General features: G+C 40.4%; 2 protein-coding genes across 6 annotated transcripts in view; both read left to right on the top strand.

Annotated features, from left to right (window-relative positions):
• The window catches only part of CAMKK2 (calcium/calmodulin dependent protein kinase kinase 2), a 102,926-nt gene extending 86,760 nt beyond the window's left edge, over positions 1 to 16,166 (top strand). For 4 of the 5 annotated variants that reach the window (XM_056534601.1, XM_056534624.1, XM_056534606.1 and 1 more), the window contains exons 11-16: positions 6,027 to 6,080; positions 7,629 to 7,702; positions 7,840 to 7,927; positions 8,337 to 8,465; positions 8,832 to 8,932; positions 13,177 to 16,166. In XM_056534601.1, coding sequence (XP_056390576.1) covers positions 6,027 to 6,080; positions 7,629 to 7,702; positions 7,840 to 7,927; positions 8,337 to 8,465; positions 8,832 to 8,932; positions 13,177 to 13,249 — 519 coding nt within the window. In that variant the 3' untranslated portion in view covers positions 13,250 to 16,166. Of the gene's footprint in view, positions 1 to 6,026; positions 6,081 to 7,628; positions 7,703 to 7,839; positions 7,928 to 8,336; positions 8,466 to 8,831; positions 8,933 to 11,724; positions 11,757 to 13,176 lie in introns of all 5 variants that reach the window. The other variant, XM_056534628.1, reaches the window with a different exon arrangement.
• LOC130284359 (uncharacterized) lies at positions 1,633 to 6,008 on the top strand. Its single transcript, XM_056534640.1, has 2 exons — positions 1,633 to 4,162; positions 5,087 to 6,008. The coding sequence occupies exons 1-2, from the start codon at positions 3,122 to 3,124 to the stop codon at positions 5,219 to 5,221; spliced, it is 1,176 nt and encodes a 391-aa protein (XP_056390615.1). The 5' UTR covers positions 1,633 to 3,121; the 3' UTR covers positions 5,222 to 6,008.
• Positions 16,167 to 27,328: the final 11,162 nt, after the last annotated feature.

The raw sequence follows: 27,328 nt of genomic DNA, 5'->3' as shown, positions 1-27,328 counted from the left end.
AATTATGCAGTTTTTGCTTTAGTATCCTTGGATCCAGAGGAGTTTACAGAAGAGAAAAAAATCTGTGTGTGTGTATATATATCAATGCATTCAGAAAATCTTCAGACACTTTCACTATTTTCACATTGCGTTATGTTAAAGTGTACCTGTCAGATCACACAAAAAATATATATTAATATCTAACTCAGAGGCATAAAAATTAGATGTACATGGTCTGAATTAGCTACTGTCACCTATATTTATTATATAAATCCCTCTTTTCATTAGATCAGTGTTAGAAATCTTCTCCGGGGAAGTGGGCGTGTCCCTCCCTTGTGGTGGTGAGAGGTGATTGGTGTGTCTGCTCATGCAGCCTTGTCCATGACTCATCTATTGTGCATGACTCATGGACAAGCTGATGCAGGACTGGGTAGTGTCCCAGTAGGTATAGGGACCCCTAGTGGTGGGATTTTCAGGGGCAGTTTTCTTTATTAAATATTCAACAAAATTTAAACAACCATATTACAAAAGGTTTTTCATTTTCATCATTAACAAAATGTAAAACATTTTTGGATCTGACATTGCCCATTTAAAGAGTAACTCTCACCAAATAAAACTTTTAATATTGTGTTCCTTGTGTAATTTGCAGACACTTTCCCGTTCACTTGCTTTTAAATTATCAACATACATGTTTAAAATGTAATAGAAAAAATGGCCACTAGGTGGCTCTGTTCTGTTTCCTGCTGCAATTAATACAATGAGTTTGGTCTCCTCCCGGCCTGGCAGGAGACCAAACTCAGGAAGTGCTTCTGGCTGCACTGAGCTTGATTGACAGCTCCTCAGAGCCTCACTGAAAGCTGCACAGAGCCTCACTGAAACATGCATAGAACCTCACTGAAAGCTGCACAGAGCCTGAGGTATTTTATTCATCACAGTGCTTCAACAATGTGAGGGCTGAAGGGGTCCCCCAGCAGGCTTCAGTGATGTCGTGCCTGCTGGGAAATGGCCACTTTCTCTTGCTGGGAGATTGCACTATGTGAGCAAGATGAAAGGAAAGATACACAGCTTTTTAAAGCTCTGAAATTTTTTTTAAGGGTGGGAGGGGTGTTAGGAGAATAGTTAGGGAAAATAGCCTGAGTTAGTTTAAAAAAGTTTATTTGGTGACAGCTACTCTTTAACCTCTTAAGGACCCAGGATGTATGGGTACGTCCTGGGTCCCGGTCCTGCGATATAACGCGGGGTCACACGGTGACCCCGCATCATATCGAGGCGGGCCCGGCGTCCTAGTGAAGCCGGGACCGCCGCTAATAGCGCGGCACTGATCGCGGTGCCGCGCTATTAACCCTTTATACGCGCGCTCAAAGCTGAGCCGTGCGGCTAAAAACGAAAGTTCGGGAAGCTGTTCGGGATCGCCGCGGTATAATCGCGGCATCCCGAACAACTGTAGCACAGGGGGAGGTCTTCTTACCTTCTCCAGCGCTGTCCGATCGCCGAATGAACGCTTCAAGCCTGAGATCCAGGCTTGAGCATTCAATCGCCGAAAACACTGATTGATCCATTCCTATGGATGCATCAATCAGTGTAAAAGATCAGTTAATGCAATGTTATGCAATTGCATAAGAAAAGTGTAAAAAAAATCATTAACCCTTTGAATTATCCCGCATTTCCAAGAATAAAAAAAAAGTGTAAATAAAAATAAACAAATGTGGTATCGCCGCGTGCAGAAATGTCCAAATTATAAAAATATGCCGCTTTTTAAACCGCACATTCAATGGCGTACGCGCAAAAATATTCAAAAATCCAAAATAGCTCATTTTTGATCACTTTTTATGCCACAAAAAAGTTCAAAACTTCAGATCACAGCGCAAAAAATGAGCCCTCATAGCGCTCTGAACACAGATTTTTAAACGTATACATTTTCCTGCATGTATTCATGATTTTTTTCTGAAGTGATACAAAATCAAACCTATATAAGTAGGGTATCATTTTAACCGTATGGATCTACAGAATAAAGATAAGGTGTAATTTTTGCAGAAAAATGTACTGCGTAAAAACGGAAGCCCCCAAAACTTACAAATAGTGTTTTTTCATCAATTTTGTCGCACATTGATTTTTTTTTCCTGTTTCACCGTAGATTTTTGGGTAACATGACTAATGTCATTACAAAGTAGAATTAGTGACGCAAAAAATAAGCCATCATACAGAACAGTGTTTTTGCCTATCATTCTGCACTCAATACCTCATAATGAGAATGTGGAATATTTTTTAGAAAGAAACAATTATGTTGCTATGACACTTGAAGTTTAGTTCTGGGGCCTCCCATTTTTATGAACATCTCTGACATGTTTCTACATCTTGATTGGAGTCACCTGTGGTAAATTCAGGTGATTGGACATGATTTGGATAGACCCTGTCTATATAAAGTCTTACAGCTGACATTTAATGCGTAGCAGAGCAAAACCAAGCCAGAAAGAATTGCCTGCAGAGCTCAAAGACAGGCTATAGATCTGACACCTCTGTCCATGTCAGGAACTGTCCAGACCAGAGAGGTTTGCTATGGGGATTTGCTCCAACTCTGGACAGTTCCTGACATGGACAGAGGTGTCAGCAGAGAGCACTGTGGTCAGATAGAAAAGAAATTCAAAAAGAAAATAACTTCCTCTGTTTTTTTCTGAAGTGATACAAAATCAAACCTATACAAGTAGGGTATCATTTTAACCGTATGGACCTACAGGTTGCTAAGTATCTTATCATTGACAACCCGGTCATCCCCATATTTCATTCCCTTCCTAAAGTACTTAAGGTGGTGTTTCCTCCTCCACTCAGGCCCATAGTCGCTGGCATTTCCTCATTAAATGAGCGGCTATGCGCCTGGGTGGACTCACTCCTTCAACCCCTTATTCCACACATCCGGGCCACATTAAGGACACTAAACACCTGCTAGATATGATGCATGGGGTTACGTGGGGAGAGTCACATTGTTGGGTGTCGGCGGATGTCACATCCTTATGTTCTGCCATCTCCCACGACAGGGCACTTGTTGCCCTTTCGTGGTTTTTGAGAATTTACTCCCGTTACCCTGAGGAATTATGTGAATATATTTTGGTAGTGGTTGAGTATTTGCTGAGCCACAATTTTTTTTATGTTTAACAATTCCTTTTTCCTCCAGGTCACAGGAGCTTCGATGGGGGCGAAATTCTCCCCCTCTCTCGCCAACATATATATGTGTTGGTGGGAGAGGGAGATTCTTTTCGCCCCCTGCAACCCCTACAGCGAACATCTGCTGTGGTATGGCAGCTACATCAACGACCTCCTATTTATTTGGGGGTCCGATGTGGCGGCCGTACCGGGGTTCATGGAATTTCTCAATTCCAATGATCTCAATCACAGATTCACGGGCAGTTACCATCATGATGAATTTGATTTTCTTGATTTACATTTGCGGGGTGACAGGGGTAGTTACAGGGTTATATCTACAACATTTAGAAAAAAGACCTCTGTAAATTCTATTCTCCACGCTACCTCCTGTCACCCCCCTCATGTCGTCAAAAATCTTCCAGTCGGGGAAATGATCCGGGCATGCCGTAATTGCTCCCTCGAGCCTGATTTTTCTAGGGAAGCGGTTGCCGTTGGCAACCGCTTGCGGCAGCGCGGATACCCGAACCTGACGATTATGAGAGCTATCAAGATAGCAGCTGAAAAGAATCGTAATGAATTGATCAAAACTCAAAATACTAAATCCTTATCCGATGAGACTTCTAAACCTATAATCTTTTCTACCCAGTACTACAGTACGGAATTTCGATCGGTTCAGAAAATCATTGATAAACACATGCCAATTTTGCATACCGATCCCGGGGTGAGGGAAGCCCTTGAATCGGGATACATGTGTGTATCACGCAGGGCCCCTACCCTCGGTCAGATGTTGTCACCTAGTCTGTTTACTGATGGTCCTACTAAGAAACCAACCTGGCTCAAACATACGGGCTCTTACAAATGTTGTGCCAATAGATGTGTGTGCTGCAGTTATATACATAACTCTAATACATTTGTTTCTTGTAGTAATAAGGACAGCTTTGTCATTAAACAGTATATTAACTGCAGCACATCGGGGGTAATCTACCTTTTCACATGCCATGACTGCAACCTTCAATATATAGGATGCACCACAAATCCTTTGAAGGTAAGGATACGGAAGCACCTATCTGACATAGGTCATTTTCAGACACTGCATGTGTCTATGGTTTCCAAACATATCGCTGAAGTCCACGGAGGAAATACATCCTCCTTACAACTGCAAGGTATTGAGAGGGTGAGGCTGTCCCCAAGAGGGGGCAATCTCAAACAAAAAAATCTTGGACCGTGAGGTCTACTGGATTCTCAAATTGAACACCAGATTTCCTCACGGTCTCAATAGGAGACTTGACACCATTCTCCATTATTAAATTTGTACTGAATTTTCGAATGAGTCATCATATATATATATATATATATATATATATATATATATATATATATATTATTTTTTTTTTCTTTTATAATATACTCTCTTTTCTATCTGGCAGCTTCACCTGATAGCCCGGTTCTGATATGTGTTCATGCACTTCTATCTGATGCATACAGTTAGGCCTCCAGCTCTGCCTCCTCTTTCCCCATTTTTAAACATTATTATATATTTTTTCTCTTTTTTTTATTATTGTAACTTCTCTATAGCACCGTAGTAACATACATTATATACATCTTGTTAATATTGATGCTGTACTGAAAGTGTTCTGGTGCGGTGTTGAAGTGTATGTATTTTTAATTGTGATTTTGTATTGGAACATTCGTTCCACAGTGGGTGAAATTCATTGCGGTTGTGTCTGAACATGCTTGTATGGACACATTAAACTGCACCATTTGTTACTCACCTGTCGATCGGATGTCATTATATGTGGTTCAAGACAGGTGCCGTGGCCCTAATGGGCGTGGCTTTTGCCTGTCGAGCCTGCATATAAATAGCAAGATTTGTAAGGCTTTTATTGTATGACTAAGGCTCAGTAACTATAGCCGAAACGCGTCACAAGCCCTCGTGTACCTGTTTGTTCTCCATGGCACCTTAATAAAGATAACGTTCCCTGAGTCAAGTGCTGGACGAATTTTCTTCTCACATTTACCTGCCGGGGCGGAGTCCACGTGCACTGCATGCGAGGGTGAGCTGATACGAACTTTGCTAACTTCCTCTGTAGTATGCAGCAGCTGATAAGTACTGGAAAGATTAAGATTTTTAAATAGAAGTAATTTACAAATCTTTTTAACTTACTGCTACCAGTGGATGTGAAAAAAATTGTTTTTCACCGGTGTACTCCTTTAAGATCTTGCCATAGGCAGACTGTAAAGGTAGATTGTCAGAATGACAGTACACTGATATACATATGTAAAAGTGTAGCAAATTAACAAGTTCCTAAAAAGGATTTAAAAGTAAAAAAAAAATAATATATATATATATATATAAATAAATGGCATCACTGTACCGAGATATCTAAACTGTTAAAATATAAGGTTATTTGTCCCGTAATTATGTTTAAAACTGTAGCTCTAGGTTCTATAGTTTTGTAATATACATTTCTTAATGAAATGCAAGCTCTCCTGCACTTTTGTGTCTGTGTGTACCTGGCTGGAAACTCTGTAGTCCAGTGAGCATCGATATGCACTTACTGATCCCCCTCCTGTTCATGTTGAGAAGCAGGAGAACAAAGGGGTTTATTTTGCATATTTCTTAGTGTTTTTAAGCTGCACCCCTTTGACCAGCCAGAGGTGTGCAGGTCAAGAAGCCATTAAAGGGGCCATGGAGAGTATATTGTACGCTTGTTTAAAGCTTTCACATATGACACCTTATATTAAAAAACCCACCCTGCATGATATTTGCAGATATTTTACTGTATGTGCCGGGTACAAAATGTTCTGTAAAGTTACCATGGATACTGAATCCTGTAATATAGCAAACTGTGTGCGGCAGGTGAGCAGTGCGAATACCTGAACGCTTGTGTGGTTCTCTTTTTGCACAGGCACTGGATGTTTGGGCTATGGGAGTCACCTTAAACTGCTTTGTGTTCGGACAGGTAGGTTTCTACAGTATTGTAATTTTATTTTCCTGTTTGTAGATATTTCTATGTAATAATGCTACAGGTGAACGCAGTCGCATACACAGCCACTTTTAGCTCTCTTCCCAGCTGACAGCAGAAGAATAACAGCAAGGATGTTAGATCTTATTGTAGTGTCGTTCCCTGAAATACAATACCAGATTCTTATTAAAAAATATACATTAACAAATAAATACCTCCTAAGGATCTGTCTAGATTTTCACTCATGATGCCATGCATTGAGAACAGTAGTGGAAGTGAAACTGGACAACAAAAGAAAAGCTGATAAAGATTTTACATAGACTTTTTTTTATTTAATTGCCACATTTACTTCCTCATTTATAGGGTAGAAACATAGAACGTAGAACCATTTGGCCCAATAAGAACCATCTGTTCCGCCCAATATATTCTGAATCCTATCAATAGTTCCTGGCCCTATCTTATATGAAGGATAGCCTTATGCCTATCCCATGCATGTATTTTAATGGAGGTTTTTACAGGATGATACCTGTAGTGTGAAAGGGACCTAAGTCTTCTGAAATAATGACCCCTAAATCCTTTTCCTCAGATACTGAGGTTAGGACTGTTACACATATTACATATTGGGTTTTTATGCCCAAGGTACATTACCTTGCACTTATCCACATTAAATATCAGTTGCCAGAGTTCTGACCATTCCTCTTGTTTACCTAAATAATTTTTATTATGTGACGTATCCCTCCAGGAATATCAACCCTGTTACATATCTTTGTTTTAGCAGCAAAAAGACCAATACCTTACCATCAAAACCTTGTGTATGAACCTAGCTGTTGACTATTGAGATTAAAGATTACCTGTCATGATCTTGTTAAATTTTATAATCCTCCCATAAGGAGGATAAACCCTCACGTAAGGTCACACATTTCCCCCGTCATCATAAACCACTCCTGCCTTTTATTATTTTTTTGTTTTCTATCATGATATTGCTCTGTATTTTCTGCTCAGTCAGATTCACAGACTGGGAAGGGGCGTTGCCCAGCAGGCATGACATCATCTGAAGCCATACAGGGGAGAACTTCCTCCCTCACTCTGCTTCACACAACCCAGAGCAGCTCAGTGTGTGAGATGAGCTATGATTGGATAAGGCTGCACTTTTTTGGCAGCTTTTTTAAACACAAAACATAGAAAACGTCTTTTTTTTTTTTTTTAACAAAGTAAATTAGAAAGATTTTTTTATTTACCATAAGGAGTGCAAAAGCAAACATTAGTTTTCATGACAGTGCCTATTTAAAGTTAGCAAAACCTGCCCATTTTGTCACAGTGATCCAATGCTCTCATGAATGAACACTAGCTACAGGTGTCTGCACAATTTTTATTTCCTTATCCACATTGAAATAAATATGCACACTCAGCTGAGCATGCACAGGTATGGTGGAGTGTTAAGACATAGCAGATGGCTAAATGGGCACTTGGCTGACAGCGATCTTATGTATTGCCAGTTTTTGTTTTAGTGAAATATTTAGCTCTGCCGACTTCTCTGTATTTTAGTGTCCATTTATGGATGAGAGAATCATATCACTACATGCAAAAATAAAGAATCAGCCTCTGGAGTTTCCAGACCAGTAAGTTATATCTGTTGTCTACAGTGTATTTCTTAGTTTTGGTGACATAGGTCTAACACTACCATTGAGTTCCCTAAACCTGCCAGTATAACATTTATATTTTTCTTAATGGTAATAAGTCATATTTTTATCCACAGGCCAGAGATATCAGAAGACCTGAAGGATCTTATTATGAAAATGTTGGATAAAAACCCTGAGTCTAGAATTTCAGTTCCTGATATAAAGGTGCACTTATCGTAGAACAGGCTTCGGTAAAAGGGCATACGTTTTTGATAAATAAGTATTTCAGGATTAGGATAAACCCTCACATAAGGTCAAGCATTGTCTATGGGCCTGCTGGAGTTACCTTGTACTCGGGTGTCTTCAATGCTCCTATAGACAATGCATAAAGTGCATGCTGACATCTTGCCCTATGGAGCAGGGAAAGTTGAGGCCCCTTGTGGTGATTTTGGGGGGGCCTAGAGGTCACCAGCCCCCCAACCCTATAATTTGCCACTTGTAGTAAACATTTTCACTGATGTGGAAGAGGGGTTTTCTTGTCTGTTGGGTACTGGGTGCAACTAGTTATTAGTGTTGCCCCAGCTAAGCGGTTTCGAGAACATTCTGAAGGCATTCCTAATATTCCTTATTTTAGCTACATCCGTGGGTGACTAAACATGGTGCTGAGCCTCTTCCTAGTGAAGATGAAAACTGCACACTGATAGAAGTGACTGAAGAAGAGGTGGAAAATTCTGTAAAGCACATACCCAGCTTGGCGACGGTGGTAAGTTCAACATCATTCCCTTTTGTAATGGTTTATAGGGGTTGTCTTATCTAACATTTATGTGATTGATGAGTACAGTCGTCTGGACAAATGTGGTATTACATAACCCATATAAAATTAATGGGTGACCATAAATAGAAAAATAGCCATATTCACAGTTGAGTATGCACACTGCCACTCCATTTAGGTGTAAGCTGTGGGAGTCCCGTCATCAGCACACAGGCTGATCAGACGCTTATCACTTATGCTGTTATACTGTACAATTTCACTGATAATAAATGTCTATTACTTTTCCCCCTTTCTCTGAGATCCAGCAGTGACAGTCCTGTCTGTCTATATTAATGTGGGATTTGTATTTCTTTTAAGATATTGGTAAAAACTATGCTGCGGAAACGATCTTTTGGAAATCCATTTGATGGAAGCCGAAAAGAAGAAAGATCTCTGTCTTCTCCGGGAAATTTACAGGCGTAAGTCTCCATCCACCAGAAGCTATGATACAGTGAAACTTATTTGAGAATGTCACCTAAATTTGCATAGAAAAGTGGTATTCTGTGGGGGTGGTCTTCTGAAGGAAAATGGCCACTAAGTTAAGCGTATGGCGGTTACACAAAATCTTGTCTGGATAAGTGGTCTTTTGGAGAGGTTTCACTGTACAGTGATCCCTCAACTTACAATGGCCTCAACATACAATGGTCTTTTCTGGACCATTGTAACTTGAAACCAGATTCAACATACAATGCTACAGAGAATCCAGGTCTGTGAAACATGTCAATGGCTGAAAGAACTGACCAATCAGAATGGGCATTCACTGGTAAAACCTCTGTATTACGGAAGTGTATGCACTGAATTCCTGTCTGGTAGCACCTCCTACAGTACAGGAAAGTATTACATGTTCTGTACTACTCTTAACCTATGCCACAGTTAGTTGCTCCTTTCGGACACCAAGTAAGAGTGGCTACATATTTTTTTTTTTTTTAGGACATTGGGGGAGATTTATCAAAACTTGTTTAGAGAAAGTGTGTGGTGTGGTGCAGTTGCCCATAGCAACCTATCAGATAGCTTCTTTCAGTTTTGAAAAGGCCTGTGAAAAATGAAAGAAACAATCTGATTGGTTGCTATGGGCAACTCGGCAACTTTTTCTCTGGACAGGTTTTGATAAATCTCCCCCATTGCATGTACTGTACAGGACCCTGAAGAAGCTCCGGTCCTCTACATAGCCAGTGATTTACAGCTTCCAGCAGATTTTTTTTCTATGCAAGGACTTGCTTTATCTATATTAGTTATCTTTAATCCTCACTTTTTCCTATTTTTGGATAACATTTTGGTGGCTTCAGAACCAATTAGCAGGTTTCCATAGAGTTATGTTTTCAACATACAATTTTCGTCCTGGAACCATATAACCCCTTGCCGCAGAATGCCGGGTATATCCGGTGCTGCGGGACAGGAGGGTTATGAAGCGAGCTCAGGAGATGAGCTCTCATCATACCCGCACGGTCCCGGCTGCTATTAGCAGCCAGGACCCGTGGCGAATGCCGGACATCACCATTCTGGCAGATGTCTTGCATTAACTCTTTAGATGCGGCAATCAAAGTTGATTGCCGCGTCTAAAAGTAAAAGCATCCCGGCAGCCCGATCAGCTAGGACGCAGCAGGAGGGTCCCTTACCTGCCTCCTGTGCGTCTGAACGGCGATTGATTTCTGTAAGCCTGAAACCCAGGCTTGAGCAATCAACCGCCGATAACACTGATCAATGCAAAGCTATGGTTTTGCAGTGATCTGTGTAAAAGGTCAGTGTGTGCGGTGTTATAGCCCCCTATGGGAGCTATAACACTGCAAAAAAAAAAGTGAACAAAAAAAGTTAATAAAGATCATTTAACCCCTTCCCTAATAAAAGTTTGAATCACCCCCCTTTTCCCATAAAAAAAAACTGTGTAAATAAAAATAAACATATGTGGTATCACCACGTGCGTAAATGTCCGAACTATAAAAATATATAATTTATTAAACTGCAAGGTCAATGGCGTGCGCGCAAAAAAATTCCAATTTCCAAAATAGTGCATTTTTGGTCACCTTTTAACATAAATTTTTTTTTATAAAAAAGCGATCAAAAAATCTGATCAAAACAAAAATGGTGCCGATAAAAACTTCACATCACGGCGCAAAATGTTTTCCTGCATGTAGTTATGATTTTTTTTCCAAAGTAATACAAAATCAAACCTATATAAGTAGGGTATCTTGTAATCGTATGGACCTACAGAATAATAAGATTTCATTTCTAATGAAAAATGTACTGTGTAGAAACAGAAGCCCCCAGAATTTACAAAATGTCGTTTTTTTCTTCAATTTTGTCACACAATGATTTTTTTTTCAGTTTCTCCGTTGATTTTTGGGTAAAATGACTGATGTCATTACAAAGTAGATTTGGTGGCGCAAAAAATAAGCCATCATATGGATTTTTAGGTGCAAAATTGAAATTTTTTAAAAGTAAGGAGGAAAAAACGAAAGTGGAAAAATGCTATGTCCTTAAGGGGTTAATATTGTAACTAGAGGGACAACCGTATATAATTCTTATAACACTGTTTGTACCTGTTAGAATCTCACTGATGAATGCAATAGAATTCCAGCATTGTCCTCCACAAATTGCTAAGCAGACTTAATCCATATAAGAACTATATTGCAAAAAGCTGCTTTTTAGCTTTTAATTTGCACTCCTCTTAATTTTACAGAGGGTAACCTAAGGATATGCCATCCAGTTTAAAAGGCTAGGCCGATAATAGAGTTGAGCGAACTTACAGTAAATTGGCTTGTAGCGAACCGCGCAGCTCGGCTGTTGATTACTTTAGTCTGCATAAATTAGTTCAGCTTTCCAAGGGCTCCAGTTGCCTGGAAAAGGTGGATACAGACCTAGGAGACCTAAGGCTGTCATCCCGGACTTTTCCAGGCAACCAGATCCCTTGGAAAGCTGAACTAATTTACGCAGACTAAAGTAATCAACAGCTGAGCTGCAAGGTTCGCTACGAGCCAATTTACTGTAAGTTCGCTCAACTCTAGTGGATAACCCTTTAATTGTAAATTCCTTGAAGCCCTTTAGATTATAGCTACCTTATATGTACAGATAATTGGGTTGCTAGGGCCATTCTTATTGAGCAATCATTTAGATTATCAGCTTGTCTGAAGTACCAAGCAATCAATGCCAAGTGATGGTATTTTTTTTCCATTAAAATGTTCAGAATAATGGGTCTTTGTTTTTTCAATTTTAGAAAACACAAGTCAGGGAATATATCCAAGAAAGGTAACAAGAGCAGATAATATTGTCTCAGCCTTCTTAACAGTCTCTACTATAGCTAACACAGCCTTGCATGACTTAAGCTGCTCCATATATACTTTAAATCTCTGTATCTTCACTTCGATTCCCCCAGCAGATCATGATTGGAGGGGTATCTTATAGATATAGAGCCACAGAGTAGCAACAACGCAAATCTTATGTAGGGAGCTATTCTTTAGGCATAGTCTGTCTCACAGCTCTACAGCAGCTGGACAATCACAGCACCTCTACTCCAAATGCAGTGACAACCTTTGAAATATTTCCTTCTGAAATGTATATTAGTTCACATTAAATGGGGCTTTTTAGGCTTAAAAAAATATAATATGAAATAAAATGACAGATATCACCAGACTTAACATTTAAGTTTCCTAAAACTCCAGAGCTGACGCTCCTATGGTCCCTCTACCAGTCACTATTTATTTTTTTTAGATTTTACTGTCATTGAGTAGTCTAGGGTACACCTTTTTACAGTTTCTTGATACTCCCTTCCGTTTCCGAGACATGATTTTTTATGTTCACACCCCCTGACTGTATAATCCCGCCCATCACCTGATATTTACTTCTATAATTAAAGTTAAAGGGGTATTCCAGGCAAAACCTTTTTTTATATATATATCAACTGACTCCAGAAAGTTAAACAGATTTGTATATTACTTCTATTAAAAAATCTTAATCCTTCCAATAGTTATTAGCTTCTGAAGTTTTCTGTCTAACTGCTCAATGATGATGTCACGTCCCGGGAGCTGTGCATGATGGGAGAATATCCCCATAGGAACTGCACAGCTCTCGGGACGTGAGTCATCAGAGAGCAGTTAGACATAAAACAACACCTCAACTTCAGAAGCTAATAGCTATTGGAAGGATTAAGATTTTTTAATAGAAGTAATTTACAAATCTGTTTAACCTTCCAGGGCCAGTTGATTATATATATAAAAAAAAAGTTTTGGCCTAGAATACCCCTTTAAGTTCATGCCCACCTGACCATTCCCTGAATCATCAGACAAAATATAAACTCGCATATCTTGAGAATAGAAGAGCGTATAAAAAAAAACTTGTAAAACTGTATGTGGTCAGCGCCACCTAAGTTATTTAATGATAATGCAATCTCATTTTTAGGGGGTTGGCTATAGATCCTTTTTAAATGATATTCTCCATCTAGTGTGTTACTTTATTAAAACTCTACACACAAGATTCCAATAAAAGATGACTGTTCTGAACTGCACATCTGCCACTTCTTTCCTGCTCTTGTATCATCTTTTGCCTTGTTTATAGTTGCATTGTTCTTTGTCTTCTAATAAACTTTGAATATGATAACTATCGCTGTATAGCCACACAATTGTATAGAGAATAACAATTTTCCTTATTATTTGATGTGCTTAATTCACAGGATTCAAAGCAGTGATGAAAGCCTGAAAGAAAGTGACCTGCAAGAATTAGGAGAGGATGAGGTTCTATCTTGAGGGTGTCTGCCGTGATGATGTCACATTGCTTGGGCTTCATTATTTGTGACCTGGGCACACACAATATGTAAACTCAACCATGCATGCTAATTATGCACCTTATGTTGCTGCATGCGCTAAAGACCTTAATGTCCTGCCTTGGTTGTTAATCAGTTACTTACTATGGGCTCATTCTTCCAGAGGACTTGTGAAGTCTGATCCAGAGAAGGTGCTTGTATTGTATATTACAAAAATGACTTAAGTGGCTTGTAGCATATGTCTTAATGATGCCACATATTACACACAACGCACACATGTAAGGCTTGCAGGACACAACACTTCACAGTCCATGGTCTTACAGTAGTCATGTATTGTATGGACACCCTGGTACAGGGAGCATGAAGAAAGTCGAATAGGTAATCTTGCTAAAGTTGGTTCTCAAGGCCTTTATGCCAATGGAGGTGTACAGAGTATAGCAGACAGATGAATACTCGCCAAAGTGGTTTTTTTTGTTCGTACCATAAACTTTGCTCTGGCTTGCTATACAGAGCTTGACAACACTTTCAATTATTAGCAGTTTCTTATATATTGAAATTTTTGTGCCATAAACATAGCTAACAACAATGTGACAGAAAAGTCAGTAGGTGGAGTGTTAGGTCGGAATAACCATAGGAACAACTTCTATTTATGTAGTATCTTGGGATTCTGCAAGACTTCCAAATATATCACCTGTGTATTTGGGAATAAACTGTAGTGGACTAAATGCATAAATCATTTGCTTTATGCATATTAAAATAACAGCAATTCCCAGCTCTTGCAAATATTTCTTATTTTTGACTGTGTGGTAAAAAGACAGCTATGAACAGCATTAAAAACATTAACGGGGTTATCCAGGAATAGAAAAACACAGCCAATTTCTTTTAAAAACAGCTCCCCTCTATCTCCAGGTTGGGTGTGGTTTTACAACTTGGCGCCATTCATTTCAATGGAACTAAGCCGCAGAATTATACCCAACCTGGAGACAGATTGGGAGCTGTTTTTGAAAGAAATTAGCAGTGTTTTTCTATTCCTGGATAACCCCTTTAAGTTTATAAGTAACCTGAAAGGACAACCCTTGTTGGGTCCTATCAGGTTAGTTCCACAAGACAAAAATGGTAATATAAAAATAAAATGTCAGTGTCTTCAAAGTGTATTTAAAATACTACCACACCCAACATGCAAAGTAAAAAATAATCACAAAAGGCCAGGAAAAAAGTAATATCAAAATGTCTATATGAGAAAGGCCAGCTATTAAAATTTATAAATTACAATGAGATTTATTTTTTTTGTACATTATACAACACTATAAAAGACAAAATATAACCCCATACATCACAGTAAAAATATGTATAAATTGCTTGGATAATAAAAAATATATATATATAAATTACATATTATATTTATTCTAAAAAAAAAAGTGTGCCCCCTAAATCACATGAACTATACTAAAACTTCCTGGCCATTAACAGGAAAATTCCTGTAGACTCTTCCCGTTCTTGGTTCCACTCGGGGACCAAATTTGGAACCAGTCTAAATTGCAACATTGATTGAATAAATAATAACAATTCTGAGGAACGTGTTCGCATGCTCAGTCATTAAGGTGATGTTCATTGGATATCTAGTTGTACATATATCCAGCTTTCTTTGGATTAATACATTGATATTTGTATTTTTATGTCCAGATATAATAGGGTTCCTTTTTTCACAAACTTACAATAAGAATTTTCTCCCTACTCTTCTGACAGGATTTTTTTTTTATAATACACTGCACCTATAGGGCTAGTGCAAAAAATGCCATCCTTTTTCCCTTTACATATGCTAGTATCCTACACCAAGTCATAAGTAGACTTAATGATAGATTGTTTCATAAGAGATGTTTTCTGGTGGGTGCACTGCATCAGAAGTGGCTTTACACGCTGCTGATGTTTTGTATACAGCAGCAATGGATACAGTTAATGCCATGTCCTATCAAGCCATTTTTAGATTTTGTGCTTTTCTAGATAAACACAACAGATGTACTTTTGTACCAGAGGATTTCTCTTTTCATCTTGGGTATATATTGATATTTACAGAGAAAACTTGATGTATTGTGAAGTTTATTTGGCCAAAAAGCCAAAGATTTTAATTGCAACTTTCAGGAATATTTTCCTGGTGTCTATTTTACAAAAAAGGAAACATTAATAAGGGATAAGGTATTTTTAATTTCAATATAAATTAGCTGTTGTATTTAGAGATGAGCAAAGTTACAGTGGTTCAATTCAACATGAACTTCTCGGCTCGGCAGTTGCTGACTTTAACTTGCATAAATGAGTTCAGCTTTCAGGTGCTCCGGTGGGCTGGAGACTCTTTCCTAGGACTGTATCCACCTTTTCCAGCCCACCGGAACACCTGAAAGCTGAACTAATTTATACAGGCTAAAGTCAGTAACTGCTGAGCCGAGAAGTTTGTGACGAATTGAATCACTGTAACTTCGCTCATCTCCTGTTGTATTGTTGTTTAGTTATCAGACTAGCAGAAAATAGATATGTAAGTTTGAATTATTTGTTATTGCATGGTGAAATATCTGCAGATATGCACTGTATGTAGGGTTCAAAGCCCACAAATAGCTGCTAAATATCTCTTTACTTACATGTTTTCTATATGCTTTTGTAAAGGTTGCACCAATGTTTTGGAAAAATAAACTATTACAATTTTGCAACATATGTTACAAGCTTCAGTGATGTGAGATTTTTGCTATTTGGTTAAAGTTGTATATTTGATAAAACATTTGACTGTAGCTTTTTTTTTTCTTGGATTTCTTTTGCATTATGCTTATTCCCTACTATGCATTTTATTTTAAGAGGTTGTATGTTTAAATACTGTGTATTTACCACCATTAAAATAAGTGGTCTCTCTCTTCCTTTGTTGTATGTGATTTTATAATCAATACCATGCTCCGGCCGTCATCCCGGGGTCTTCTCCTCTGGTCTGACAGAGTAGAACAGAGAAGATCGTCAATAATACTGATCATTGCTAGAGATGAGCGAACTTACAGTAAATTTGATTCGTCACGAACTTCTCGGCTCGGCAGTTGATGTCTTATCCTGCATAAATTAGTTCAGCTTTCAGGTGCTCCGGTGGGCTGGAAAAGGTGGATACATTCCTAGGAAAGAGTCTCCTAGGACTGTATCCACCTTTTCCAGCCCACGGGAGCACCTGAAAGCTGAACTAATTTATGCAGGATAAGACATCAACTGCCGAGCCGAGAAGGTCGTGATGAATCGAATTTACTGTAAGTTCGCTTATCTCTAATCATTGCTATGGCTATGCATAGTACTGTTCAGTATCTGCAAGCTATTGCTTGTTATAAATAGTCAACCATAGGGACATAAAGTGTAAGTAAAAAAAAAAGTAAAAAAAATATTTGAAAGCCCCACAATAAAAGGGTAAATGGCCCCATTTGCAATAAATAAACATGTTTGCTATCGCCACGTTCGTAAATGTCCAAACTATCAAAATATAACGTTAATGATTCCGAACGGTGAATGGGGGTCAAAATAGGGCAATTTTAAAGAGTTATTTTGTGAAAAAAGTTTTTTTTAACCCCTAAAGAAACAAGCCCATTTTCACCTTAAAGGGGTACTCCGGTGAAAACCTTTTTTCTTTTAAATCAACTGGTGGCAGAAAATTGAACATATTTGTAAATTACTTCTATTAAAAAATCTTAATCCTTCCTGTACTTATTAGCTGCTGAATACTACAGAGGAAATTATTTTCTTTTTGGAATGCTCTCTGATGACATCACGAGCACAGTTCTCTCTGCTGACATTATTATAATAATAATAACGCTATATTTATTGTTATCCTTAGTGGGATTTGAACCGAAGTCCCCAGCACTGCAAGGCTAACCACTGAGCCACCATGCTGCCCTTAGCATACATCTGCTATGCATGGTTGCTAAAATGGACAGAGATGTCAGCAGAGAGCACTGTGCTCGTGATGTCATCAGAGTTCCAAAAAGAAAGGAATTTCCTCTGTAGCATTCAGCAGCTAATAAGTACTGGAAGGATTAAGATTTCTTAATAGAAGTCATTTACAAATATGTTTAACTTTCTGCCACCAGTTGATTTAAAAGAAAAAAGGTTTTCACCGGAGTACCCCTTTAAGGACCAGAGCATTTTTTTGCACATCTGACCACTTAAAGGGGTACTCCGGCGCTCAGACATCTTATCCCCTATCCAAAGGATAGGGGATAAGATGCCTGATCGCGAGGGGGTCCTGCCGCTGGGGACCCCCGTGATCTTGCACGCAGCACCCCAGTTAAAAGCAGTCCCCGGAGCAGGTTCGCTCCGGGTCGGATTACCGGCGACCACAGAGCGGGCGGCGTGTGACGTCACGCCTCCGCCCCCGTGTGACGTCACGTTCCGCCCCTCAATGCAAGCCTAGAAAAAGGAACAGTGCAAAACAAAGTTAAGACGTTGACCTCCATGTCGATTTAAGGTAGAGAAGCAAATGGAAACAAGAGATATGATAAAGTCTCGGCTATCTAGAGATTCCTAATGATTCACGTACCATAAATCTTATAGTAGTTTACAAGAAGGAATTCAAACCTGGACAAATGTCAGGATTATGAATGTCTAGAACCGGGCTAACAGGGAAACAAACATGATGAAGACAGAAACACAAGGGAGGGTCAACAAGACACAAAAGGACAGGAAGAAGGGTAAGAAATGAGAGAAAGGGAAAGATGAAAGAAAAAAAAAAGGGGGCAGGGAGAAGGGAGTTCCATGTGTCCTAGAGTAGTGCTGGTCGGTATACTGGTATGAACCGGATACAGTTTTTTTTTTTTCTCCCATGGTATGGCCCCACCCTCCGAGTCAATAAAAAAATCCGGGCCATCCATCCTTCCTGTAGTGTCCGGCGGCATTCCGGGTGGAGGGTGAACCGGTCCGGGCTGTCCTTCTCTGGGGGTCTCTTCTCCACTCCGGGCAGGCTCCGGCCTAGTACGCTGCATAGACGCCGCTACGCCATGACATCAGGTGCGTCACTGCGCACGGACGTCACTGCGCAGCAGCGTCTATCCAGCGTTACTAGGCCGGAGCCTGCCCGGAGTGGAGAAGAGGTCCCCCGAAGAAGGACAGCCCGGACCGGTTCACCCTCCACCCGGAATGCCGCCGGGCACTACAGGAAGGATGGATGGCCCGGGCCACCCTCCCCGGACGGTCCCTGCAGCAACTGGGAAGGTGAGTCAGGGTTCTGGGATGGACAGGGGTCTGTATAATATACTGTACCTACAGTAGGCCCAGCTGTTGAGGCCCTCCAGCTGTTGCAAAACTACAACACCCAGCATGCCCGGACAGCCAACGGCTGTCCGGGCATGCTGGGAGTAGTAGTTTTGCAACAGCTGGAGGCACCCCTAGTTGGGAAACACTGACCTATACTATACACTACTATATAGTCCAACATGCTGGGAGTTGTAGTTTTGCAACAGCTGGAGGCTGTAGGGTTGTTTGTTACATCTATTTAAAAGGGTACTCCACTGCCCCAGTGTTCAGATCATTTAGTTCCGCTACGCCACCTCAATGCAAGTCTCAATGTAAAAAAAAAAAAAAATACTGTGATACTCATTTTTGGTCATATCGCCCAGCACTATCCTAGAGTAATCAAGGAGAATTACTTAAATACTCCATCGAAGGCTGCCATGTAGCATCAAATGGCATTTCGCATTTAGGAAGCCCCTATGGTTCCAGAACAGCGCAAAAAAATAAAATAAACACATGGCATACTATTTTGGAAACTACACCTCTCATGGCACGTAACAAGGGGTACAGTGAGCCTTAACACCCCACAGGTGTTTGACGACTTTTCATTAGTCGGATATGTAAGTGACTTTTTCACTAAAATGCAGTTTTTTTTTCCCTAAATTTACCCTTTTTTTTATTTTTTTTATTTTTTACAAGAGGTAATAGGAGAAAAGGCCCCCCAAAAGTTGTAACTACCCCAGATGTGGACATAAAGTGCTCTGCAGGTGCACTACAATGCTCAGAAGAGGAGGAGCCACATTTGGCTTTTTGAAAGCAAATTTTGCTGAAATTGTTTTTTGTGGGGCATGTAACATTTTGGAAGCCCCTATGGTGCCAGAACAGCAAAAAAAAAAAAAAAAACCCACATGGCACACTATTTGGAAAACAACACCCATCAAGGAACTTAACAAGGGGTATAGTGAGCGTTTACACCCCACAGGTGTTTGACAAATTTCCGCTAAAGTTGGACGTGAAAATGAAAAACAGTTTTTTACTAAAATGCTGGTGTCACTCCAAAGTTTAAAGTTTTCATGAGGGGTAATAGGAGAAGTAGTCTCCCAAAATTTTTAACCGCATTTCTTCCGAGTATGGAAATACCCCATATGTGGATGTAAAGTGCTCTGTGGGCGCACTACAATGCTTCAGAAGAGAAGGAGCGCAATTGGGCTTTTGGAGAGAGAATTTGTTTGGAATGGAAGTTGGGGACCAAGTGCATTTACAAAGCCCCTGTGGTGCCAGAACAGTGGACATGTGTCCCCATTTTGGAAACTACACCCTGGAATGTAATAAGGTGTATAGTGAACACTTACACTCCACTGGCATTTGGGCTGTGCAAATGAAAAATTTACAGATTTTTTGGAACAGTGGTCAGTGAAAATTAAAAATGTAAACACCTGTGGGGCGTAAATGCTCACTGCACCCCTTATTACATTCCATGAGGGGTGTAGTTTCCAAAATGGGGTCACATGTGGGTGTTTTTTTTTTTTGAGTCTATATCAGAACCGCTGTAACTATCAGCTACCCCTATGCAAATAACCTCAAATGTACATGGCTTTCTCCTGAGCCTTGTTGTGCGCCCACAGAGCATTTTACATCCACATATGAGGTATTTCCATACTCAGGAGAAGTTGCGTTACAAATTTTGGAGGGGGGGCTCTTTTTCCCTTTCACCCTTTCCTTGTGAAAATAAAAAGTATGGGGGCAACACCAGCATGTTATTGTAAAAAAAAAAAAAAAAAAAAAACACAACAACATGCTTGAGTAGACCAACTGTACCTTTTCATAAGGGGTAAAAGGAGAAAAAGCTCCCCAAAATTTGTTAGGCAATTTCTCCTGAGTACAGAAATACCCCATATGTGGCACTTAACTGTTGCCTTGAAATACAACAGGGCTCCAAAGTGAGAGAGCACCATGCGCATTTGAGGCCTAAATTATTGATTTGCAAACCTCCAGTTGTTGCAAAACTACAACTCCAAGCATGCATGGTCTGTCAGTGCATGCTGGGAGTTATAGTTTTGCAGCAGCAGAAGGCACATGGGTTGGGAAACTGAGTTAGGAAATAGACAATGTTTCCCAACCGTGTGCCTCCAGTTGTTGCAAAACTACAACTCCCAGCATGTTCAGACAGCCGAAGGGCATGTTGGGAGTTGTAGTTATGCAACAACTAGAGAAAAACAGTTTGGAGACCACTGTGTAGTGGTGTCCAAACTGTAGCCCTCCAGATGTTGCAAAACTTCAACTCCAAGCATGCAGGGAGTTGTAGTTCGGCAACATCTGAAGGGCCAGATGTTGCCGAACTACAGTCTCGGCATGCTTTGAATTGTAGTTTTGCAACATCTGGAGGGCTACAGTTTGGACACCACTACACAGTGGTCTCCAAACTCTTTTCCTCTAGTTGTTGCATAACTACAACTCCCAACATGCTCTTCGGCCGTCTGCGCATGCTATGAGTTGTAGTTTTGCAACATCTGGAGGGCCACAGTTTGGAGACCACTATGCAGTGGTCTCCAAACTGCGCTCTTCCCAATGTTGCAAAACTACAACTCCCAGCATGCCTGGACTGTCTGGGCATGCTGAGAGTTGTAGTTTTACAACATCTGGAAGAGCACAGTTTGGAAACCACTGCACATTGGTCTCCAAACTTTGGGCCTCAAGATGTTACAAAAATACAACTCCCAGCATGCCCAGACAGCCAAAGACTGTCTGGGCATGCTGGGAGTTGTAGCTTTAAAACTCCTAAAAGCAGCAGTGAAGATCACTTTACAGCGATTTTCACTGCTGCCTCCGACATCGCCGTCTCCACTTGCCTGCGCTTCCTTTTTGCTGCCGGTTACCCCCCCCCCCCCCCATCAACTGCCCCCACACCATCGCCGCCATCTTTCCCCGCTCTGCCCAGACTTCCAGATCCAGAGCGGGGGATCTGAACTTTCACCCTCCGCCCCTGCCCTGCGATTCGCTGGTCAGCTGAGACACTGTGATCGCTGACCAGGACCAATCACAGATGGTCCTGGGATGTCAGCCAGAAGTTGTCTCCCGCCGGTAACAGTGGGAGTTCTGGCAGTTAACCTGAGCGATGCTGCACATCACCGGGTTAACTGAATGTCTTATATAAACGTCGGGATGCGCAAACTAGCTGCATAACCCGCCGTTTATATAAGGCATTCTGCGGGAAGGGGTTAAAGCAGTACAATAATAGAAAAATGTAATCATGAGTATAATTTTAATCCTATTGACCCACAGAATGAGGAAAGCATGTCATTTTTACTGTAAAGTGTACAATTTCAGTTTTCTTTTCGATTTGCTCACACAAATTTTTTTTGGGTTTGCTGTACATTTTATGGTAAAATGAAAGGTGTCAATACATAGTACAATTGATTGCGCAAAAACAAGCTCTCACATGGGTCTGTGGATGAAAATATAAATCGGTTTTAATTTTAAAAGGTGAGGAGGAAAAAAACTAAAAGGCTAAAATAAAATTGTCTGTGTCCTTAACCCCTTAAGTACCCAGCCCAAATATACCTTAAGGATCTGACCACTGTCACTTTAAGCATTATAAACTCTGGGATGCTTTTACCTTTCATTCTGATTCTGAGATTGTTTTTTCGTGACATATTCTAGTTTGTCAGTGGTAAAATGTTGTCGATACTTGCATCATTTCTTGGTGAAAAATTCCAAAATTTGATGAAAAAATTGAAAATTCTGATTTTTTTTATCACTTTGAAGCTCTCTGCTTATAAGGAAAATGGATATTCCAAATAAATGTTATATTGATTCACATATACAATATGTCTACTTTGTTTGCATCATAAAGTTGACATGTTTTTACTTTTGGAAGACACCAGAGGGCTTCAAAGTTCAGCAGCAATTTTTCACAAAATTTTCAAAATCGGAATTTTTCAGGGACCACTTCAGTTTTGAAGTGGATTTGAAGGGCTTTCTTATCAAAAAATACCCCACAAAATAACCCCATTATAAAAACTGCACCCCTCAAAGTATTCAAAATGACATTCAGAAAGTTTGTTAACCCTTTAGGTGTTTCACAGGAATAGCAGCAAAGTGAAGGAGAAAATTCAAAATCTTTTGGAATTTTTAGAAGGGGTAATAGATGAAAAATCCCCCCAAATTCCTCGAGTAAGGAAATACCTCATATGTGTATGTCAAGTGTTCAGCAGGCGCAGTACAGGACTCAGAAGGGAACGAGCAACAATGGGATTTTGGAGAGTGAATTTTGCTGAAATGGTTTTTGGGGGGCATGTCACATTTAGGAAGCCCCTATGGTGCCAGAACAGCAGAAAACCCCCAGATGGCATACCATTTTGGAAACTACACCCCTGAGGCACGTAACAAGGGGTCCAGTGAGCCTTAACACCCCACAGGTGTTTGACGACTTTTCGTTAAAGTCGGATGTGTAAATGAAAAAAAAAAAATGTTTCACTAAACTGCAGTTTCCCCCCCAAATTTATCATTTTTACAAAGGGTAATGGGAGGAAATGCCCCCAAAATTTGTAACCCCATCTCTTCTGAGTATATAAATACCCCATGTTAGGATGTAAAATGCTCTGCGAGCGAACTACAATGCTCAGAAGAGAAGGAGTCACATTTAGCTTTTGGAAAGCAAATTTTGCTGAAATGGTGTTTGGGGGGCATGTCGCATTTAGGAAGCCCCTATGGTGCCAGAACAGCAAAAAAGAAAACACATGGCAAACTATTTTGGAAACTACACCCCTCAATGAACGTAACAAGGGGTACAGTGAGCCTTAACACCTCACAGGTATTTCACGACTTTTTGTGAAAGTTCAATGTGTAAATGGAAAAAAAAAATGTATGTTCTTACTCAGAAGAAATGGGGTTACAAATTTGGGGGGGCTTTTTTCCTATTTTCACTTGTGAAAATGAAAAATTTAGGGTAACACCAGCATTTTAGCTAAAAAAAATTTTTCTCATTTTCCCATCCAACTATTTTCTCAAACACCTGTGGGGTGTTAAGGCACACTATACCCCTTGTTACGTTCCGTGAGGGGTGTTTCCAAAATGGGGTCACATGTGGGTATTAATTTTTTTGTGTTTATGTCAGAACCGCTGTAAAATCAGCCACCCCTGTGCAAATCACCAATTTAGGCCTCAAATGTAAATAGTGCGCTCTCACTCCTGAGCCTTGTTGTGCGTCCGCAGAGCATTTTCCGTACACATATGGGGTATTTCCGTACTCAGGAGAAATTGCGTTACAAATTTTGGGGGTCTTTTTTTTGCTTTTACCGCTTGTGAAAATAAAAAGTATGGGGCAACACCACCATGTTAGTTTAAAAAATAAAAAAAATTTACACTAACAGGCTGGTGTAGACCCCAACTTTTCCTTTTCATAAGGGGTAAAAGGAGAAAAAAGCCCCCCAAATTTGTAGTGCAATTTCTCCCGAGTACGGCGATACACCATATGTGACCCTGAACTGTTTCCTTGAAATACGACAGGGCTCCGAAGTGAGAGAGCGCCATGCGCATTTGAGGACTTCATAGGGATTGCATAGGAGTGGACATAGGGGTATTCTACGCCAGTGATTCCCAAACAGGGTGCCTCCAGCTGTTGCTAATAATACAAAGGAGCGAGACTAATGGCTGGAGGGCAAAATATACAATAATCACTGATAGATTGCCGAAGGCAATCCAATAAAGGCCCTGAGGGTCCCAACCAAAAATTTACTATGTACAGGACTTTAATTTGCGGGTCCAAAATTATAATAGTGAAAAAAGAAGGAAAAAATCACACATTTAAAAACACTATGTGCTCCTAACTAATGGCTGAATTAAGGCTTATTGGGCTTGACTAGCTCCATCATTTTCTTTAATTCGTAGGAGATACATTGTATTTTTGTATCCCAGAACTACTGATTGTTAGGGTACATAGCAGTTAAAACCATAACACTGCCCCCCTCAACGTTTCGCCACCAAGTGGCTTTGTCAAGAGGCAAATGGGCAATGGCGATCAGAAAATGCCGACCGGACCTTTTAACACCTTCTGTTGTGATGTCACCAATGCTATTACCAATCAAAATTGACTCCCATCAGCCATTGTGACAAACCCTCCAATCGGTCTGTATCAAGTAATGAGTGACAAGTATGATAGCCAACCATATAGCTCAAGAAACTCACCACTAAATGTCTGCCACGTCTCTCTTCCTGATAGGAGTTCATCCGGACTTCCGGCACCGACGTCTTGTGTAAACAATGCGCAGAACAAGCTGCTCGCGGACTTCGTATCTGTGAGTTCCTGAGATGCCGGCCGCGCATGTGCCGGAGTCTAGACTGCGCGTTCTCAGCTGCGCGAGAACTTAGCAGTCATTTCGCTTACTCATTGTATATGCTGATAGTGCCCGCGCACTAGAGGGTGCGCGAACACTTAACCATCACCCAGGAAGAACAATGGATACACAGACACTTGGGTTCAGAGCTAATAGTAGAGAGGGAAAAAGGAGTGAATGTATAGATGAAGTAAATTAAATAAGTTACTATTTAGTGTTGCCCGTTATTTTAATTTATTACAGGATACCACCCAGGTAAGTATACAGTGGGGATATTAGCTGTGTGTATAAATCAATTATTTGATTCAGGGGGTAAGTATTAGGCATATTAATGGATAAAAATCAAAAAAGAGAATCAACAGTAAAAAACAGCACTATCTATCTAAGGCATTATTCTTGGTTGGTGGTCAAATCCCCCAAAAGGGGAAAGGGAGACCATTAATAAAAGAACAATTAGAAAATTGTTAATATATGTGAATTCCATAGGGTGATAACTAAACCCCTTCCCTGAACCCAGGGGAGGGGAGAGGAGGAAAAGAAGAAAAAGGTGAGAAAGGAGAATCTCTATGAGGAATAGGGTTTGAATAGGGTTTGACCTCTACGATTGTGGGGTCTTTCCTTGAACAGTTCAACAGTTTCGGAGGAGAATATCGAAACATCTCAGTATGATCAAAAATAAAGGAGATACACCTTTATCTAGACACCTCTGGGAAGTCCACAATGGTGACGTGTCCCAATTACAATTTTGGGGCTTTACCAAGTGCAAGTTAGGTCCCAGAAGGGGTGATCTAGATAAGATCCTTTTGCGTATTGAGGCGAAGTGGATCTACAAATTACAAAGTTTGAGTCCAAAAGGACTAAATGAAGGTTTTACTTTTTCTGCCTTTTTGTGACCTTTTCGTACAAGTTTTATTACGTTCTACCAATAACTAATTAATTGTGAGTTATTATTTGAAGGCTATCACTACTTAAGTCGACCGGAACCATTGCCTTCATTAATACTATGAAGTTTATTAATATGACCATTTCCCCTGTCAAACCCTATTCAAACCCTATTCCTTATAGAGATTCTCCTTTCTCACCTTTTTCTTCTTTTCCTCCTCTCCCCTCCCCTGGGTTCAGGGAAGGGGTTTAGTTATCACCCTATGGAATTCACATATATTAACAATTTTCTAATTGTTCCTTTATTAATGGTCTCCCTTCCCCCTTTTGGGGGATTTGACCACCAACCAAGAATAATGCCTTAGATAGATAGTGCTGTTTTTTACTGTTGATTCTCTTTTTTGATTTTTATCCATTAATATGCCTAATACTTACCCCCTGAATCAAATAATTGATTTATACACACAGCTAATATCCCCACTGTATACTTACCTGGGTGGTATCCTGTAATAAATTAAAATAACGGGCAACACTAAATAGTAACTTATTTAATTTAATTCACTTCATCTATACATTCACTCCTTTTTCCCTCTCTACTGTTAGCTCTGAACCCAAGTGTCTGTGTATCCATTGTTCTTCCTGGGTGATGGTTAAGTGTTCGCGCACCCTCTAGTGCGCGGGCACTATCAGCATATACAATGAGTAAGCGAAATGACTGCTAAGTTCTCGCGCAGCTGAGAACGCGCAGTCTAGACTCCGGCACATGCGCGGCCGGCATCTCAGGAACTCACAGATACGAAGTCCGCGCGCAGCTTGTTCTGCGCATTGTTTACACAAGGCGTCGGTGCCGGAAGGCCGGACGAACTCCTATCAGGAAGAGAGACGTGGCAGACATTTAGTGGTGAGTTTCTTGAGCTATATGGTTGGCTATCATACTTGTCACTTATTACTTGATACAGACCGATTGGAGGGTTTGTCACAATGGCTGATGGGAGTCAATTTTGATTGGTAATAACATTGGTGACATCACAATAGAAAGTGTTAAAAGGTCCGGTCGGCGTTTTCTGATCGCCATTGCCCATTTGCCTCTTGACAAAGCCACTTGGTGGCCAAACGTTGAGGGGGGCAGTGTTATGGTTTTAACTGCTATGTACCCTAACAATCAGTAGTTCTGGGATACAAAAATACAATGTATCTCCTACGAATTAAAGAAAATGATGGAGCTAGTCGAGCCCAATAAGCCTTAATTCAGTCATTAGTTAGGAGCACATAGTGTTTTTAAATGTGTGATTTTTTCCTTCTTTTTTCACTATTATAATTTTGGACCCGCAAATTAAAGTCCTGTACATAGTAAATTTTTGGTTGGGACCCTCAGGGCCTTTATTGGATTGCCTTCGGCAATCTATCAGTGATTATTCCAGCTGTTGCTAAACTCCCAGCATGCCTGGACAGTCAGTGGCTGTCCAGAAATGCTGGGGGTTGGTGATTTGCAACAGCTGGAGGCTCCGTTTTGGAAACCCTGCCCCCTGGGCATTTGCGCGGGGTGCCTGCTGATCGATATCACGGTATCCGCACGGCAGGGACAGAAATTCCCACGGGCGTAT

This window comes from Hyla sarda, chromosome 1, assembly GCF_029499605.1.
Source record: "Hyla sarda isolate aHylSar1 chromosome 1, aHylSar1.hap1, whole genome shotgun sequence".
Lineage (NCBI taxonomy): Eukaryota > Metazoa > Chordata > Amphibia > Anura > Hylidae > Hyla > Hyla sarda.
This window is presented reverse-complemented; position numbering and strand designations above follow the sequence as displayed.